The following is a 20000-nucleotide window of genomic DNA, read 5'->3' as shown; positions in this document are numbered from 1 at the left end:
GCTAAAGATCCGTATCCCCCCAGCTCGCTGTTTGGTGTTAGCCCTTAACACGTTGAGGTCATGGAACATAGCAGCAAAATGGAAGAAATGCGTTGGCGCAGCCTGACGCATAGGGTGGCGAATGCACGTAGGCGTCGCAGGCAGGACTGGGATATCCCATGCGGAGCACAGATTTGGTTCTGGTCAGTGAAATGGGAGCTGGGCTGACTGCAGGTGGAGGAAACTAACGACCCTGCTCTACCGGGCGCGTGACATCCGCGTCCGTGAGGCGGGGTTGATATTTTAGTCAGTGTTACATGCTACCTACACCAGTGTGTGTGTGTGTGTGTGTGTGTGTGTGTGTGTGTGTGTGTGAGACAGCGTGCGTGTGTGTGAGACAGCGTGTGTGTGTGTGAGACAGCGTGTGTGTGTGTGAGACAGCGTGTGTGTGTGTGTCTGTGAGACAGCGTGTGTGTGTGTGTGCGCGTGCGTGCGTGCGTGTGTGTGTGTAAAGCGTACGTGGCAGCAACATAAAATTCAGTCAAAGTTTGGAGTCTATTTTCTCTGATGCCTGCGTGTAAACGCCATACAATGTGCCTGTCATGATGGGTTTCAATGTTTAAATACATGGACACTTAAATACATATTTACTCAGCTTTATAGCATGGTTATGGAATAGCAACATTGATAATAGTAGTACAGTAGACAATAGCGGTATAGCCTATATATAGCCTGTATAATGAGCTGATAAACCAAAATACAGCCCTCGTTTGGATTTGGAGCTAGAGGACAAACTGGAACAGTTATGTCTCAACATAAAACAACAAAGTTCAACGCCAGGAATCGATACACTTGGGAGTTCCTTGCAGAAACAGACTGGGAGGGTTAGATATATTTATTTATGTTTGTTTTATTGACTGACTGTTCATGCTTCTGGTGTAACAGGTTACATTCCTTTGCGGACGGGCACGCCCACGTTTGCGCGTGCTGCATCCTGGTGCAGCGCCGGCGTAAGGCCCCGTTCCAATACTTCAGAAATACATCCTTGTTCCTTCCTTCCCCCTTTTCTCTGAAGTCGTCACCGATCCGACATGGAGTGGATTGGTGATGGAGATGGCAAGCTTTTTCATTGTGTTGCTTTCACCTGTCAGGTCATGTCAGCTCAGCGTCTTTCTCCAAGGAGAAGGAACAGAGGGAGGGAGGGAGGGAGGAAGCGTGTATCCCTGTATCCCTAAGCAACTTCGAAATGGATTGATGACTTTTTTTTTTCCTCCCCTCCTCCCATTTGAAGATGCCACCCTGTAATGTAGTGTATGAATGAGTTCTATCCATAGAGACGACATGGATACGGCCCTCCTGACTTGACGTACCTTCAACTTAGCGTCCCTGTTAAAGTTCACCTGAACAGCTGACGGCTGCAGAGCAGCCGTGTAAGATTAGACCCCACTAGCCCGCGTTCCATCCGCTCAGCTGGCTCCCGTTATCCACGTCCCCTGGTCTAAAGCTGTCGCGGTGGCCCTCGGACTTCTTTTAATAGGGCCCTCTACTACACACTGGGGTACTGAGAAGGTACGAATGTTTTCTCAGAACGGTGGGGATATTGGATATTGCGGGGAGAGCGTTTCTTGCTATGCAAATGACTGTTTCCAGGCAGGGTGACCAAATTGGCAACCGGTCAGTTCGTTCTGGTCAGTTCAGGCCGTCAGCGGTTAGTTAGTGACCTGTTTTTAAGGGCATCAGCGGTTCAAAATGTGTGTGTGTCAACAACACTAATGTTGAAACAGGAAACACACACACTTGGTTTTCACCCAGTCAGGAAACTTGACCCCAGGGTTCAAGTAAAGTAGGTTAATGGAGACACAGATACACAAGTACAACTCATCCCTTGATCACATGGTAGGTCCCGAGACTGCTGCCAATTATTGCAGAAATTATTGCAGTGTCAGCGGTGGGCTTTTTTTAAATGTTTTTTTTTAAACCATTTAATTGGACTGTTCCTGGCCTGCAGGACCTAGCAGGTTGACAGTACCCAAAGGAAATAAAGTACTTTTCTCAAGTGAAGAAGTTTTCGTTTCAACACCTATACCACCCATACACCTCTCTCACGCCAATGAGCATTCACTTATTCTCACTTTCTCCTTTCAAGTTTGTTTACTTTTAAAGTGCATTTTCACCAAGGTCTCAACACACTGTACAGCGTATAAAAACCAAACACATTAACAAAACCCATAACATCCATAAAAGCATATGGGTACAATCTTGACATGGGGAGGGGCAGTGGGGAGGGGTGCAGTCGCTGGGGGCAACCGTTTGCAGCTCTTAAAAAAAAAAAAAAAAGAAGAAAGGTGAGTCTCGAGGTGAGTCTTTAAAAGCGTTAACTGTCGCTGACCCCCCCTAAACAAGGGCAGGCAGGCTACCCCGCAGAAACCCTAACCCTAACCCCGCAGAAAGGCTTCATGAGGAACCGCTGCTTCTTGGTTTCCTCACTCGGCACACATCTCAGCCCCTGAACGCCCTCCTTCCACACATTCCTCCGTCCTCAGAGATTCCCCGGGCGTTGTGTAAAGCCCTGGCCCTCTGCCCGCTGTGCTCCGGGGCTGTGAGGAATGTCCAGACGCTCTCCTCTGAGGGGTCTCCCTGTGCTGTATGGCCTGGGGGCCTGAGGAGAACTGTGGACCTCTTGTTCCCTCCCAGACAATGACCGTGCTGTTTCTCTCTCTCTCTCTCTCTCTCTCTCTCCCTCTCCCTCCTCTAGGACCACCATCGTCAACCTTTACACCATGCCCCGCGTGGCCGAGCCCGTGTGGCTCACCATGATGTCGGGGGCTCCTGAGAAAAACCAGCTCTGCGGGCAGTTCATGAGGGAGCTGGCACTGCTCATGGAGCAGGCCTCGAAGAACCAGTTGAGTGGCTGCTTCTCTCTCTCTTCCTCTCCCTCTCTCTCTCTCTCTTCCTCTCCCTCTCTCTCTCTCTTTCCCTCTTTCTCTCTCTCCCTCTCTCTCCCTCTCTCTCCCTCTCTCTCTCCCTCTCTCCCTCTCTCCATTCCTCGCCCTCTCTCTCTCTCTGTGTCAGCAGAGATTTTAAAGCATGATTCACGCTAACCAACATGATGCATGAATCATGAGACAAGAAGGCAGCAAGTGGAGTGTGTGTCTGTGTGTGAAACAGGGAAGCAGCAAGCGGAGCCGTGGTGGAGGCTAAGAGAAGTGAATCAGGCTGGAGTGAAAGTGTTGTGTGTCCCAAAGTAACCCTTCGCCTCAGTGCTTAGAGACTTGCCCTAAAGGAGACTTGTCCTAAAGGACTTGTCCTAAAGGAGACTTGTCCTAAAGGAGACTTGCCCTCCCTAAAGGAGACTTGTCCTAAAGGAGACTTGTCCTAAAGGAGACTTGTCCTAAAGGAGACTTGCCCTAAAGGACTTGCCCTAAAGGAGACTTGCCCTAAAGGACTTGCCCTTGAGCTGTTAGCTTCACCTTGCCCAAGGATATCGTATCATCATATTGTTTTTTACGTTTCAAAATTCTGTCAGATCTACACAAGTGTCTAGGGAGAGGGGGGTCTGGACATGGCCCTTTAAGTGTGTGTCTGTGTGTTGGTCGGTGTGTGACCTGACCTAACCGCCTCCTCCTCTCTCTCCCCCAGGTTCCTCCCTGCCCTCCTCACGGCCGTTCTGACCAACCACCTGGCGTGGGTTCCCACGGTAATGCCCAACGGACAGCCACCCATCAAGATCTTCCTGGAGAAACACTCCTCCCAAAGTGTGGACATGCTAGCCAAGACACACCCTTACAACCCACTCTGGGCTCAGCTAGGTAAGGGACGGACACACACACACACACACACACACACACACACACACACACACACAATCACACTCACTCTCTCTCTGGGATCAGCTGGGTAAGGAACACACACACACACACACACACACACACACACACAGTGACACTCATTCTCTCTCTGGGCTCAACTAAGTAAGACACACACACACACACACACAACACACACACACACACACACACAACACACACACTCACTCTCTCTCTGGGCTCAGCTTGTGCCGCCTCATTGTGGATTCGACAGATTGAGGTTTTTCAGTTGGGATGAAAGTGTTGTCAAGTTGTAGGAAACATCACTTAACTGGAGTATCAAATAGCATCAGCAGAAGAGTCTCCTTACAGGTGGTGTAAAGATGGTCCTTTTATACTTATTAATAACTCGCTATGAATATCAGCACCGAAAATAGAAGTCATCAGATGTCCAGCTCCAGCGACATAACTAGCTCAGGGGAACAATTTAGGAAAATTGGTTTACAGCTCAACCTAGTGGTCAAACAGGACATAGCGCCGCAGTGACGCTGAAGGAGGTTTTCTATCACCTTCCCATAAGCAACGATTATGTCACACGTCACCTAAAGTTAGCAAGCGCATTTAAAAATGCATTAATTTCAATTTTATTCATGACAACATTTCCCAACAAATCACTTTCAGGTCCACACAGCTCTAACCGGATGGTGAATTCAAAGAATTTCAATAAAAAGCAACTGTTGTATTCACACGTGTTATTGACTGCATCCGCCCTGACGGTTAGAAACTCTTGTGTTATCCAGGTGACCTGTACGGAGCCATCGGCTCTCCGGTGCGTCTGTCCCGGACGGTGGTGATTGGTCGGAGGCAGGAGCTGGTCCAGAGACTCCTCTACGTCCTGACCTACTTCATCCGCTGCTCGGAGCTGCTGGAGACCCACATGCTGGACAGCGCCGAGGATGAGGCCATCGTCATCCCCGGCTCCCTCATCACCACCTCCCTGAGGCGCGGCGAGGTGGAGGAGTCCGACTACGTCCTGGTCACCGTACACAAGCCCAGCGGGGACTACCTGAGCCAGGGTCACGACCCCGCCCAGCAGACCCCCTCTGAGACCCCTGAGGCTGGCCACAACAACAACAGCACCAGTATTAGTAGTAGTGGTACTTGTAACCTCCCCTCAGACATCAGCCTGCAGAGCAGCACCCACACAGACACAGAGCCAGGTCCGGAACACAGCCCTGGGCCCCAGGAGGAGGAAGAGGAGGAGGATGGGGAGGATCATGGCCAGAGTCAGGGATCAGGGAGCAGTGTCCTACAGACAGGCCACAACCACAGCACCGCAACAACACCAGAACCCATCATCTGTAGGGAGGGCCTGAGTGAGACCAGTCCGGTGAAGGAGTCAGAGAGCCCCTTTCTGGAGGCCAAGCTGGAGACGGTGGTGAGAGTGGGCTCAGCCTCCCCCAGGGAGCAGGCCTGTGTGCTGGACACTGAGACGGAGCTAGGGCCCCGGGCAGAGCTGCTGGAGGTCCGAGCCAGAGCTAGCCTGGAGGAGGAGGAGGAGGAGGAAGAGGAGGTGGAGGTGGAGGAGAGGGACACTGAGACGGGTACACAGCCCATCAAGGTGTTCCGTCCCTCGGGTATACCGCTGGAGAAGAAGCCCCCAGATAAGAGCCTCCCGGTGCCAACGGTGTTCCCGTCAGAAGAGGAGGAGCCGGCCACCAAGGTGACCTTCCTCATAGGAGACTCCATGTCCCCAGAGTCGGACACGGAGAGCAGGAGGAGGAAGGTGGAAGAGGTGATGAGGAAGCACAAGAAACACTTAAAGGACAAACAGCAGCAGCAGCTGCAACTACTACAGCAGCAACATCTTCACCACCAACTACAACTAAAACAACAACAACAGCAGCAGCAGCAACAACAGCAACAACAACCACCACCACAACCACAACAGCAGCAACAGACAGGGAGCAGCGGTGAACTCCAAGGGGAGTCCAAGATCAGCAGCACACCACTGGACCAAACCAAGACCAACAACAAGGAGGGGGGGAAGGAGAGCACCCTCCTCCGAGTCTCCAGTAAGATGCCCCAGTGGAGCCCCGTCCACGAGGAGACCATGGACCAGTTCGACGAGTACTTCGACAACCCGGTGGAGACCAGGACTATAGACGACGTGGCGAAGCACCAGGAGCATGGCCACCGCTGCACGGACAGAACCCACAAAGAGCTGCTAGACCCCTCGGGAGGTGGAGGAAGAGGAGGAGGAGGTGGAGGGGGGCAGAGCAGCAGGGAAGGGGAGGTGGGACGGGGGGGTGGGTGCGGGGGTGAGGACACGGGAGTGGGCGTGGCAGTCCAGCCCAGGTGTAGGGGCGGCTCCAGCGACGCCTCGGAGGCCGGCTGGTTTAGGAGCTGTTCTGCCGAGCAGGACAAGGGCATCGTCATATCAGTAACTGTCCCCCAAGGGGACAACAACAACCACCACCACAACAACAACAACAACAAAGGGGACCAAAAGAAGGTGGCCCCGGCGAGCGACTGGGAGATCCCGCGGAACGAGAGTTCCGACAGCGCCCTGGGGGACAGCGAGAGCGAGGACGCGGGCCAGGACATGAGCAGGCAGAGCGAGAGCGAGGCTTACTACCGGGACGAGCAGGAGCAGGAGCACGAGGACTGGCAGGAGGAGGTGGCGGTACCCTTCCCTGGGTGAGTAGCATACACACACACACACAAACACACACTCTGACACACACACACACACACACACACACAGACTGAACTGTATAGGGCGAAAGGGCCCTAAAAGGTTTATTTTAGATACATTTTCCAGAGTCAAAATAAGAAGTCATCCGAAGTCTTTCAGCAGTGAAACATGCTCTGATGCCATTGTTGGTCTTGTGTGGTGTTTTGTATATACAGGGAAAAGCTGGTGGAGAATTTCTCCAAACCCAGCATTGCCAACTTCGGCAGGTCGTTGTTCGGAGGGTACTGTCCCACCTACGTGCCGGACTTTGTCCTGCATGGGATGCCCAACGATGACAAGCTCCGTCAGGGGCTCATGTCTGATCTGGCCCACGCTGTCCAGGTAGGAGTCAGCTCTGTTTACCCTCACTCTGTACCCTGGTGGAGGTCCACACACTCGCACACAGCACCAGTCAAAAGTTTGGACACACCTTCTCATTCAATGGTTTTTCTTTATTTTTTATTATTTTCTACATTGTAGATTAATATTGAAGACATCAAAAGTATGAAGGAACACATATGGAATTATGTAGTAAACAAAAAAGTGTTAAACAAACCGGAATATGTTTTATATTTTAGATTCTTCAAAGTAGCCACCTTTTGCTTTGATGACAGCTTCTTCTTCTTCTTCTTCTTCTTGTTCTGCAGCACCCGGTGTTGGATGAGCCCATCGCCGAGGCAGTGTGTATTATAGCAGACACAGACAAGTGGACGGTGCAGGTGTCCAGCAGCCAGCGACGGGCCACAGACAACAAGCTGGGGAAGGAGGTGCTGGTGTCCAGCCTGGTGTCCAGCCTGCTCCAGTCGACACACCAGCTCTACAAGCTCAACCTCTCACCCAACTTTGTAAGTGTCCATAGACTCCATAGACTCCATACACACCATAGACTCCATAGACTCCATACACACCATAGACTCCATACACACCATAGACTCCATAGACTCCATAGACTCCATAGACTCCATAGACACCATAGACTCCATAGACGCCAAACCAAATCAAACAAGTAACACACAAATATCTGTCTGATGAGGAACTAACATGTCCTCCTCTCTCTTCCTCACTCTCCCTCTTCCTCATTCATTCATTCATTCTCTCTCTTTCTCTCTCTCTCTCTCTCTCTCTCTCTCTCTCTCTCTCTCTCTCTCTCTCTTTCTCTCTTTCTCTCTCTCTCTCTCTCTGTGTAACAGTGTATAATGCACCTTGAGGACCGTCTCCAGGAGATCTACTTCAAGAGCCGGATGCTGGCAGAGTATCTGAAGGGCCAGACCAGGGTGCACGTCAAAGAGCTGGGCATGGTCCTAGGGTGAGTATTTTATTTTACATTTAGTTAGTTTTGTATATATATATATATAAAAATAATATATAAATAATATTCAGAGAACTTTGCTGAATTAACAGAAGGGGTGTATGAGAACATCCATCATGAAACTCTCTGCTAGGTAGAAATACATATGTATTTCTAAATATCAATATAATACTGAATGTATTCTAAGCTTTACTCTCTTCTATCATTTCAGTATTGAGTCGAGCGACCTCCCACTGTTGGCAGCGGTGGCAAGCACTCACTCTCCGTATGTGGCCCAGATACTGCTGTAGACTGCAGCATGGTGGAGACTGACTCCTGTGAATCAGCAGGAAACTGTACTCCACTCTGGCCCCAACATGGCCGCCTGAGCATGGCCGCCAGTGCTGACGGCCTGAAACTGTGCTCCACTCTGGCCCCAACATGGCTGCCTGACCTCGTTCACAGTGCTGACGGCCTGAAACTGTGCTCCACTCTGGCCCCAACATGGCTGCCTGACCTCGTTCACAGTGCTGACAGCCTGCTGACGGCCTGAAACTGTGCTCCGCTCTGGCCCCAACATGGCTGCCTGACCTTGTTCACAGTGCTGACAGCCTGCTGCTGGCCTCAGAGAAAGCTGGAGCTTTGCACAGCCCCTTGGACAGAGTCCTTTGGATCAGAAACCACAGTGTGTGCTGCCACTAGGCAGTCATGCTGCCACTCCGCCACTAGAGGGCGGGCTACCATGCCGTCTCCCACAGTGAGTGGTGAAGCTCTGCTGGAAAACTACAGGCGCGCAGCTGGGCTGGAGCTTCCCAGAAACGTTCTCATGGTTTGAATGTTTCTCTGCATTCAGACTGTTTTAAACTGTTGTTATAGGACAAGAAAGCCAAAGACTTTTCTGTTGAGTCTGAATAATCAAGACATCAATACTTTTTTTTACAACATTTTTTTTTATTTTTTTTTTATCTACTTCTTTTCTGTACAATCTTTAACCCGTGCATAGGAAGCAAAGGACTCCCTGCAAAAGGAATGGTCACGATAAGGTTTTTTTTTAACTTTTACTTGTAGTAAATATCATTGAGAATATTATCAAATTCACTTATGCCAATTGTGTTTCTGTGTTCTTCTTCATGTATTTGTTTACAAAGTGTACCTTGCCCTAAAATGTCTCAATGATCCATAATCCAATGGAGTATAAAATTAATGAACTCCATGTTTTCACAAATTATGGCCTAGAGAAGTTCTATTTAGATCATATCTGGGTAGTCGATACACAGTGATTTTTTTATAAAATCTTAACTGATGTTTTGAAAATAGTAAAGGTAGCTTTGACATTCTTTATCACAGGTACAAAACTACCTCAGATCTTTTTGTGGGTAATGGATACTGCTTTTTATAGCTGCCCGGTAGAGATGCCTGAGGGAATTGTTTTTATGTTATTTTAATCCGAGGAATGTTCAAAATAAGCTGTGCAAACACAATGCTGTGCTCTATTGAAAAAGGGATGCTACGTAATTTGATTCCTGGAGATGGAAAGCTCATGTATTTCTCTTTGGAATACAATTAGAGTTCATTTCTACTGCGGTCTAACAAAACAAATAAAAAATGATCTATATTTTTAAACTGAAATGCTGAAATATTTTCACAGTTATACACTTTTTTAGCTTTGCCACCTTCATACAATGTTTACGGCTGAAACACGCTTCAAAGGGACAGTTTAGGGAATATCTGTTAGCAATATGTGTATCAGTATATTGTACGATTTTCTGTTTCATTTTGGTTGACTTACAGAAACAGTGTGGATTTTACAGAAGCAAGATGTAAAACCACACATAACCACCGATGGGTTTTCTTTTTTTTTTTTTTTTTGTATCCAAATGTTTTTATTTTTATTTTATTTTATCAAGCATAACATTAATGTGTTGTATTTGATTTTTAAACCCTTTGTCTTGAGACAATGAATTATCGCCATGCAATAGAGTCTTAATGGACGTGTGGCATGAATCCATCAGGAGCTCTTGGAGAATTTATTTTGCTGGTTAAAATGATTTGACATTTTTATGTAAAATGCTTGGTCACTGCAGGATACCATGTGCTACTCATTTGCATTTTATAAAACCCCTGATTATTTCTGTAAGGTATGAATTTATATCGACTTTTCTCTTTATACATGAATATGAATAAATTATTTAGTATGGTGTGTAACGATTCATGTAAATTGTACATATTCTCAGTTTATTTCCATTTATTTGTACATAATAATGTCTTTCAATATGAATTGTTTCTCCTTGAATTATCCTTTCCCAATTTTATGGGAATGTTGTGCAATAAAGATGCCAATGTTAAAGATGCGAGTATCTCATTTTGAATACTTTCAGCCTCAAGCATGTACAGAAATTAGGAATTGGACATCACATGATAAGAGAACAGTTTTGTTTCACTTGCATTATGATTCTCTACCTTTCTACCCCCCCCCATCATGAATTTAAAATGAACGGACTGGTGTATGGACTATGGCGACAACACACATACACCAACACATGCAAATGCTGTTGAATAATTCTACCAGGGGTTGTGATTCCACCCGCGGGCCGGGCCAGACCGGGCCAGACCAGGTCTCAAAACGAACGCACTTGCGTGTTATGTAACGGAGTGACTTTATTGAATGCGAGTCAAAAAGCAACAACTAAATATGGGTCAGTTCGTTTCATACAAATAGATTTGTTAAAGATTATGGCAGTTCTTATAGAAGTGAAGACAGCGGCGTGTGCAGAAAAAATGTCGCATTATTTATACCACTTTGATAGCTTTGACGACAGTTGAAAATCCAGGGCTTGTCAGCCGATGTTATCTTTTTTTTTTTTAAACTGGGAGGAGTAATTGAGGGAAAGTTAGCTTAGCCTGTTGCTCACCAGAACAAGCTGGATATCGGCGTAGAACATTTACTAGCAACAACATATGATAGCTGATACCAAAGTGGTTGTTTTGTCGAGTAGTGAACACAGTTAATTATTTTAGCTGCTAGCGCAACCGCAAATCCGTGGACGGCGTCTGTGTTCCTGGAGCTGTCAGTGGAGTCGGGAGAGGGAGAGGAGCGGCGCGGCAGCGGCGCGGCAGACAAGTCAACTTTCGTCCCGTACGAAGACGTGACCAGGAGGACACCTCCACACCTCCGCGATTAGCTGCCAAAGAGGCATGGTGTTATTTACGATAGTTCTCATATATGAGTTTCTGCGTCGTAGGTAGCTATGCACTTTTGCTATTTTATTTTTTAACCAGATGAGTTGTAGCTATGCTAAATGTTAGTTTTGCTCGCCGTCAATTTTGAGGAATCTGCTCCATGCTCGGGAGAGGAAACGAGCTACGGGATGGGAGTCTAGCGGCTGGGGGAAGTCAGGTTGAGATCACCACATTGATTTATCAGGGATTCTCTTCTGGTGTGAAGTTATGACAATGACTGGATCAATGGAAACTTCTTTCAAACAAGCTCTGAAGAAGCCCCCGTCCCTACGGACTGCAGAGGTAAGACGAGGCTAGCGAGCTAATGTTAGCGCTTCACATCATTCACCGCAATCTTGCCTGTAAACCTTTCTCAACTAGGCAATTCGCTTGTTGGATTTGCATAAAGATTATGAAATAACACTAATCCACATGTTTTATTTATGTGCGTGTATGTGTGTGCGACATTCTTGCAAAAGTTATTGCAAAAGTTAAACTGTTGAACACACCGCTGCCCGCGCGTCAATCATGGTCCGATGACGTCATCAACATCAGGACAGTATGACGGCTGTGGACTTCTTTAATACTGGACTTCTTTAATACTGGACTTCTTTAATACTGGACTTCTTTAATACTGTGTTTCTTTTTAAGCCTAATGTCAGTCTGCCTATTCCTGTCATATATAGTGGAACTTGATAAACACACATATTCTCAACATGTAGTAACTGGTGTGTCTGGTTGACACTGATACACAGCTTTAACTGCCCTGCAGCATAATGAGATATCATATCACAGCTCCATACTTTAGGAGATATGTCTTCCAAAAGTTGCTGGAGGTTTAAGTTGTATTCAGTCTTTTGCCATTTGATATTGCCTACTAGTTAGAATCCCAACATGATCATCCTGAGATATGTAGCCTATTCAAGATGTAAATGTCAATGCCTATTAACCCTCTGGCATTTGACAGGCCAGTTCCAACTCAACACTTCTGTAGGCCTATTCACCTTTTGGCATTTTGGTTCCATCCCAATTTCGCTGAATCACTCTCCGCGCCACTTTTGAACATGCTGCTTCTTTTTTTTTTTAAACATTCTTCTGCAGGCAAATTCACAATCTGTTGGAGATGTGATTTTATTCACGACGAAGATTGTTCTGTCTTCCGTAGGACGATCAGACAGCACAGTTTAGAGTAGGAGTCTAATTTCTGTAACGCTCAGCTTAAATGAAGTCTTAGTCACTGGGTTGCCGTGCCAGATTCAGCTCCTCACCAAAGCTGCGGACTCACAGCTGTGTTGTGTTGCTATTGCTGTTGCTGTGCTTTCTCCCCAGAAATAGCGTACTCTATATTCAGCTGCTAACATTTTGAAGTGTAAGCACTTTCCAACGCACAATAGGGTTAAACACTGCCTACAGCCCGACTCAAAAAGCCTCTGTGTGAGCGCTGATCCTCTGTTTGTTTGGGCTCAATGAACAGAAAGCCCTTTTTTACACCTTTTGAGAGGCGACCTTTTACTAAGCCATAACAAAGTAGCTATAGGCTAACAACCATGTTGGATCCTCAAACATAAACAAACAGTGTCAAAACTATGATTGGATAAATGAGTTTACATATCCACACTAGCCTGTCCCTTAGAAAGCATGGCCAACACTGCTTAATTCTGTGTGGTCTGATAATGTGGGTGTTTGAATAGAGTCGTTGTAGTCTTTGTGCTTTTGATATTGGTCATGTTGGACTGGAGGTTGCATGTGTTTCTCTCAGATGTCAGGCTGGTTAGGGTTAGGGTTAGGGTTAGTTAAGGGCTGGTTGTTTCTCTCAGATGCCAGGCTGGTTAGGGTTAGGGTTAGTTAAGGGCAGGTTGTTTCTCTCAGATGCCAGGCTGGTTAGGGTTAGGGTTAGGGTTAGTTAAGGGCAGGTTGTTTCTCTCAGATGCCAGGCTGGTTAGGGTTAGGGTTAGGGTTAGTTAAGGGCTGGTTGTTTCTCTCAGATGTCAGGCTGGTTAGGGTTAGGGTTAGTTAAGGGCTGGTTGTTTCTCTCAGATGCCAGGCTGGTTAGGGTTAGGGTTAGTTAAGGGCTGGTTGTTTCTCTCAGATGCCAGGCTGGTTAGGGTTAGGGTTAGGGTTAGTTAAGGGCTGGTTGTTTCTCTCAGATGTCAGGCTGGTTAGGGTTAGGGTTAGTTAAGGGCTGGTTGTTTCTCTCAGATGCCAGGCTGGTTAGGGTTAGGGTTAGTTAAGGGCTGGTTGTTTCTCTCAGATGCCAGGCTGGTTAGGGTTAGGGTTAGGGTTGGTTAAGGGCTGGTTGTTTCTCTCAGATGCCAGGCTGGTTAGGGTTAGGGTTAGGGTTGGTTAAGGGCTGGTTGTTTCTCTCAGATGCCAGGCTGGTTAGGGTTAGGGTTAGTTAAGGGCAGGTTGTTTCTCTCAGATGCCAGGCTGGTTAGGGTTAGGGTTAGTTAAGGGCAGGTTGTTTCTCTCCGATGCCAGGCTGGTTAGGGTTAGGGTTAGTTAAGGGCAGGTTGTTTCTCTCCGATGCCAGGCTGGTTAGGGTTAGGGTTAGTTAAGGGCTGGTTGTTTCTCTCAGATGCCAGGCTGTAGGAGTTAGGAGTGAGTCTCACTGCTGCAGGCAGGCTGACGGCAGAGACCCCCTGAGTTGACGGTTCACAGCCGTCCTCTATGTCCAAGTGGTTGTGGCAGTACAGATGCCAACCCGTCCTGGTTTACTATGCTGCTGAATAGGGAAGGGGTTGATTATTCCATTCATCTATTAGTCAATCACTGGCATCCAAAACTGCAGGCATTATATTAAAAAAAACAAAACAAGCTAAATTGTAGTTGAAGTATGCACCACGCTGTGGGGTCAATGAATCGATTAATCGATCCTGGCAACCATCAATTCATCGCTTACCAGCCCATCCCTACTGCCAAGTACAGACTAGACGTTCACGGGAAGCTTACCATCTTCCCAGAACCCTCCCCACAGCCTGGCAGGCACAGGTGATGGAACCCTCCCCACAGCCTGGCGGGCACAGGTGATGGAACCCTCCCCACAGCCTGGCGGGCACAGGTGATGGAACCCTCCCCACAGCCTGGCGGGCACAGGTGATGGAACCCTCCCCACAGCCTGGCGGGCACAGGTGATGGAACCCTCCCCACAGCCTGGCGGGCACAGGTGATGGAACCCTCCCCACAGCCTGGCGGGCACAGGTGATGGAACCCTCCCCACAGCCTGGCGGGCACAGGTGATGGAACCCTCCCCACAGTCTGGCGGGCACAGGTGATGGAACCCTCCCCACAGCCTGGCGGGCACAGGTGATGGAACCCTCCCCACAGCCTGGCGGGCACAGGTGATGGAACCCTCCCCACAGCCTGGCGGGCACAGGTGATGGAACCCTCCCCACAGCCTGGCGGGCACAGGTGATGGAACCCTCCCCACAGCCTGGCGGGCACAGGTGATGGAACTCAGTCAGAACACGAAGACACAGCAGGGAGGTGGGCGGGACACTCTGTTCTTCTTGGGAATGCCTCAGAAATCGAAGGCCTTTTAACCTTTTAGCTTGACACTGTGCTGGCTCGGATATCTTAATTTCACATTTTCCTTTCTAGCGCTGTTTCAGCAACCACTGTACTGTTTGGTGGATGGGTAACCAGCCAGCCCAGCTTGGCTCAGCCTGGTTTGGCTCTGTGGTGTGAAAAGGATATTGGTGTGCCGTCACATTGGCTTGTGCTGCTGAGGACACCGACACAAATGTTAGAAGAGCAACAGCGTATGAAGAAGTCACATTTTGGTGTAATGTCTCTTTGACAGCCCTCGGTAGTTAGGAATGCCTCACTTCTGAACAGTGACCTCAGAGGCCTCTCTTTTAACATGTGAAATTGTTGCCTTTGGTTAGAGGCATTTGGCTCCTCATGTGTTGACTGGTTGAGGTGGGACATGAAGGTCACAGCTGGATGTGAAAATGGCAGTATACAAGGTGTGGGTTTTTTGAACATGTACAGTAAATTGTACGAGGCTTAGATATACATTTGTTGGGGCACTCGGTGGCGTAGCACACTAATGCGCACACCACGTCATCGCAAGGTTCCTGGTTCGATACCGACCCTCGACCTATCTTGCATGTCATCCCTCCTCTCTCTCTCCCATCCTTCCTGAGGTCAATCTCTACTGTCTCTCTCCCAATAAAAGCAGAAATGCCCGAAAAAAAAAAAAAAAAAAAAAAAAGAAGATATACATTTGTTACAATAACACCGTAGTACAGTAGCTGGCTTCTAGATGTGATCCCTTCTCAAACTGTAGTGTTTTTAATTTGTCTACAGTTTTTTAGGGGCAGATGAAATGAGCTAATAACTAATTCTATCAGATAGCATTTCTCGTCCCTTTTTAGTGATTTCTCTCTTGTTTGTTTACGCCACCGGGAACACTGAGTTGACATTCGGCCCTCATACGTGACACATTAGTGATAACCACCACCACTACCAGTAGGAACATTGACTTAATTACTGCATGACAATGGTAATTGTCCTGTTTGTTTTCTCTGATATCATTGATATTCAAAATGCCTCTCATTCCATCAACAAACACACCCACCCACTCAAGAGAACCAGTTCTGCAGTGCTCTCTGTGGGGGGGGGGGGGGGCTGCCTAGTCTACCTCTCTTTAGGAACATACAGGTCACTCACCATTGGTTAGTGTGTCCAATATGTTTAGACGGTATCGTACCGTCTATTATTGTTATTAGTATTAGTGTTTGGCCTCAGCTATAGCTGTAGACAAACCTCAGAATGAAATGGGGCCAAACCACGCTTCAGTTTCCGCTGTCTGAGGTACTGTAAGTAAATCGGGTCAGAAACCTGCGGTGAAGCTTGAGAGAGAGAGAGAGACACACACACAGACAGACACACACACAGACAGACAGACAGACAGACAGACAGACAGACAGACAGACAGACACACAGACACACAGACACACACAGACAGACAGACACACACACACACACAGACAGACAGACACAGAGGAATGTTTCGGTACCGGACAGCGTGCTGCTGCTGGTGGAACAGAGCGGGAGAGTCAACACGACCTTGCGCTGACCTGGGACCTGAAAGCCCTCGTTGTAGTGCTAATGCAATCCCCAAGGTCCACATCAAGAAACCAAATCAAGTCAGAGGGCCAGTTGAGAAGGGGACAACGAGTGTGAAATTGAGGCGAGTGATTGAGTGAAGTCATTGGCTGTGTGTGTTTGTGTGTGTGTGATTCCGTGGGCCTTTCATGCACGTTCAAACCCTGAAGCCTATAGGCCTCGAGGTTTCTGATGAACTTCTGCCAGCCACTGCTAGCAGACCAGCAGCTGTCTCTCATGGGCCGTCTCCCAGACACAGATGAAGCCTCCTAGTCTCAGATCTGTCATATTTCCAATAGAAAATCTCCATCGAAGGTGCATTTTAGTTGAGGATTAGGCTTAATCTGTGTCCACCGGCCCTCGAGTGCCAGAGTACCTCTCTGGTAAACTGTGTCGGGTGCATGGATGCGAAGGACAGGGCTGGTGTAAACCTTACTGGATGGATGTTGTTTGCTCTGTTCCAGGTGGTGGTGATGGGCATTGTTGTTTTAGTGTAAACATGTCCTATGGGTACACAGACAGACAGGCAGGCAGGCTTGCAGACAGACAGGGAGGCAGGCAAGCAGGCAGACAGACAGGGAGGCAGGCATGCAGGCAGACAGACTGACAGGCAGGCAGGCAGGATCAGCCAGACACACATATTTGCAGCCTGCACTGGAGTGGTTGTGCGGCGTGGAGAGTGTAAAGCAACATTCCCTGCAGGACTCGGGGCATGAAGAGGCAGATTCCCTCTTAGACCCACTTCACTGATAGTGAAAGCAGACTCTATAGGCAGATAGATAGACAGGCAGGGAGACAGACAGATGGACATGCAGACAGATATGCAGGCAGGTAGTAGGCACAGGGAGGCAGGTAGACAAACAGATAAACATGCGGGCAGGCAGATAGGCAGGCATGGAGTCAGTCAGGCAGACAGACAGACAGACAGACAGGCACGAAGGTCAGTGTTTGACTGGTAGAGTTTCTGAATTTGAGCTAGATGGTGGTTTTATTAGTGGTTTTATCAAAGACAGATCTTGATTTTGTTTGTCTGTTATCATATATTATTCTCTCTCTTTCTCTCTCTCTCTCTCGAAACTGTCGCCATAGTAGCCTTATTAAAGCCTGTTTTACTACCTTGCAAAACTGGTCTGGAATGCCTGTCTGTAGCTCTGGGTGAGTTGGCTCTGGTGGAGGAAAGCAGTGGCCTTGTAACTCCCCTCTCGGTCTCCCCAGGCAGCTGAAATATGTAGGTTCCACACATCCTCTAACCTGCCTCCCGGAGCCTGCTGAGGCCGGAGCACCGCATTCCACCCAGGAGCCCAGCTCAGGTACAGGGGGTGGAGGCTGGTGGAGGTAGAAATCGGAGGACGGGCTCATTGCAATGCATGGAACGTGGAATGGTGTGTGTGTGTGTGTGTGTGTGTGTGTGTGTGTGTGTGTGTGTGTGTGTGTGTGTGTGTGTGTGTGTGTGTGTGTGTGTGTGTGTGTGTGTGTGTGTGTGTGTGTGTGTGTGTGTGTGTGTGTGTGTGTGTGTGTGTGTGTGTGTGTGTGTGTGTGTGTGTGTGTGTGTGTGTATATATAGACATTCTGTTCCGTGCATGACAATGAGCCGGAAAGTTGCTGTCTATTTGAGTGTCTTTGTAGTAGAAATGTTAGAGATTATTCTAGTGTCTCTCTTTGTGTGGGTGGGTGTAGGTGTGTGTGTGTGTGTGTGTGGGTGGGTGGGTTGGGTGGGTTCCCTTTAAGGAGTGAGTAGGATGTGATATGATCTAAGCAATTTGGAGTAAAATGCTGTTGGTGCAACAGGTCAGAACGACCACGGTTTCCCAAATAACCGTGAGCCATTTTGCTGCCGTTGATTTGTTCTCCCAAGTGAGTTCATTAGCATATATAGACGAGAGGCCAGTAGATGGATGGGGCTTGTTGGGGGCGTGGTCCCGTGTTCTGTCACTGATGGACGCGGGCCAGACCAATTGGAGGGGGAGGCCTGCTGTGGATCCCAGCATGGAAAGGCTGAGTCACCAAACACAACACAATTACCTTTATGCTATCCTAGCCCCCCCCCTTCCCTCTCTCTCTCTCTTTTTCTCCTCTCTCTCTCCCTCTCCCTCTCCCCTTCCCCTCCCCTCCCCTTTCCCTCCCCTCTCTAAACAATGCAGTGGAAGTGGAAGATCTGTAGCTTGGCTTGTGCTGTGTTGTTTAATTGAGTGACAATTAGACCCCCCCCCCCCCACACACACATTCTTTAGTCATTTCTCAAAGCCTATTTCCTGACACAAAGAGCTTACCGGAATGTATTTTTGTTTAGTTTTTTTGGAACCGTTTCAAAACACCTGGATTAAAGACCTCTCAAAAGTTGACACACCCACACCCACACACACACACACACACACACACACACACACACACACACAGCTGGGGAGTTCACCTCTGAGATGAAAGAATGAGGCTGGACCTGAACTGAGGGTTTGAAGTCGTCCTGACCAGAAGTGCAGCCGTGAGAACGTGCTGTCTGCACCTCTCTGGCATGCTGGGAATGTGAGCTGGCGTCCTGAAGTACACAAGCCCTCGGTCTGTTGTCACTATCTAGCCATGCTGGACAGGACACAAGTGTGGCTTTTTATAACTTCAAAAAAACCACAACTAACCTCAACCCTTATTGTAAACTGTCGGCTAACCCCTTACTGGAACCCTTGATTAGAGAAAAAATAATAAAAAGGTCAAATATTTCAACCAAAGTTCTGACGGTACAACCAGTTCTGTCCTTTGTAGCATGGCTATCTAGTGATCGCCGAGCCCTCAGGCTGGTCACTCATGGTGAACTAAGTGATTTGTCTCAGAACAGCGGGTGACAAAGTGGAGAGAGAGAGAGACAGAGAGATGGGGGGGGGGCTCAGAGGGGTCAGGAGGTGAGGAGGAGTGCCCTAGAGAGATTTGTTTTTAATGGTAGGCTCTGCTGCTGTTCCATTCATCTCCCTGTATGCCTGCTCGGAGCCAGGGCTGATGGATGACTTCTGTTGTGGGGCTGGACACCTCCCCGAAGGTGGGACCGTTCAGTTGGCTTACAGCCTCTTTACCCTGGCAGCGAGGCTGGTCACTCCGCACACCCCAGGAGCAGCGCAGGCTGACAATGAGCCCGTCCTCCGATTTCTACCTCCACCAGCCTCTCAGCTCGGCTGAGAATGGGTGTGTACATTTGCTCACCATTGGATTGACACGTCTATTTAAAAAGCCGGCCCCACCCGCTGGATGTTCAGACACATGTTGGATAGCTTTGACACAGTGACTCAAACACAGATAATCAAACTCATTTACGGCTTCGCCATCAGTGGTCGTTGCGGAAGTTGTCTGAAGCGCAGGTCTGCAGCCGCGCTGACAGGCAGTGTGAGATGAATGCTCCTGCCATGAATGTCCTCCGCCCTCCTCATTCTCCTCCCATGCTGTGTGAGTTATGGGCTCTGTTTGAGCCTCCAGTGTTTGGCCTCAGGTCAGCCTGGCGAAGCCCACTCTGCTGCTGTCACACTGGGGCTCATTGTAGCCAGACAGACCCCCCCCCCCCCCACACACACACACACACACCCTCCCCTCTGGGGCCCCCTCCACTGACTGAAGGGCTTGATGTGAGTGTTTGAGCGAGTGTGTGTGTGTGTGTGTGTGTGTGTGTGTGTGTGTGTGTGTGTGTGTGCGTGTGTGTGTGTGTGTGTGTATGCGCGTGCGCGTGTGCGTGTGCGTGTGCCTGTGTCTGTCTGTGTGTGTGCGCGCGTGCGCGTGCGCCAGTCATGTGAATCAACCCTGGTCGTCTATACGGAACGGCACACACAGAGCCAGGGGTCGTGACCTGGGAAGTGACCGTGCGGGCCTCTTCCTGTCCTGAATCATG

The 20000-nt window shown here is 48.7% G+C and overlaps 2 protein-coding genes across 2 annotated transcripts in view; both read left to right on the top strand.

Annotated features, from left to right (window-relative positions):
- Window positions 1-10152, top strand: part of fnip1 (folliculin interacting protein 1) — a 30299-nt gene extending 20147 nt beyond the window's left edge. Inside the window, 7 exon segments of the mRNA XM_083685249.1 lie at window positions 2735-2881; window positions 3619-3788; window positions 4586-6485; window positions 6699-6864; window positions 7170-7367; window positions 7713-7828; window positions 8043-10152. Coding sequence (XP_083541375.1) covers window positions 2735-2881; window positions 3619-3788; window positions 4586-6485; window positions 6699-6864; window positions 7170-7367; window positions 7713-7828; window positions 8043-8121 — 2776 coding nt within the window. The 3' untranslated portion in view covers window positions 8122-10152.
- An 818-nt stretch (window positions 10153-10970) lies between these two features.
- The window catches only part of LOC310801343 (rap guanine nucleotide exchange factor 6-like), a gene marked incomplete at its 3' end in the record, with an annotated part of 35147 nt that continues 26117 nt past the window's right edge, over window positions 10971-20000 (top strand). The window contains exon 1 of the mRNA XM_083665337.1: window positions 10971-11332. Within this exon, the coding sequence (XP_083521463.1) occupies window positions 11258-11332 (75 nt within the window). The 5' untranslated portion in view covers window positions 10971-11257. The remainder of the gene's footprint in view (window positions 11333-20000) is intronic.

Source organism: Argentina silus (genome assembly GCF_951799395.1).
Source record: "Argentina silus genome assembly, chromosome: 2".
NCBI classification, from domain to species: domain Eukaryota; kingdom Metazoa; phylum Chordata; class Actinopteri; order Argentiniformes; family Argentinidae; genus Argentina; species Argentina silus.
Note: the sequence above shows the minus strand (reverse complement) of the source record. Positions and strands in the feature narration are given on the sequence as shown.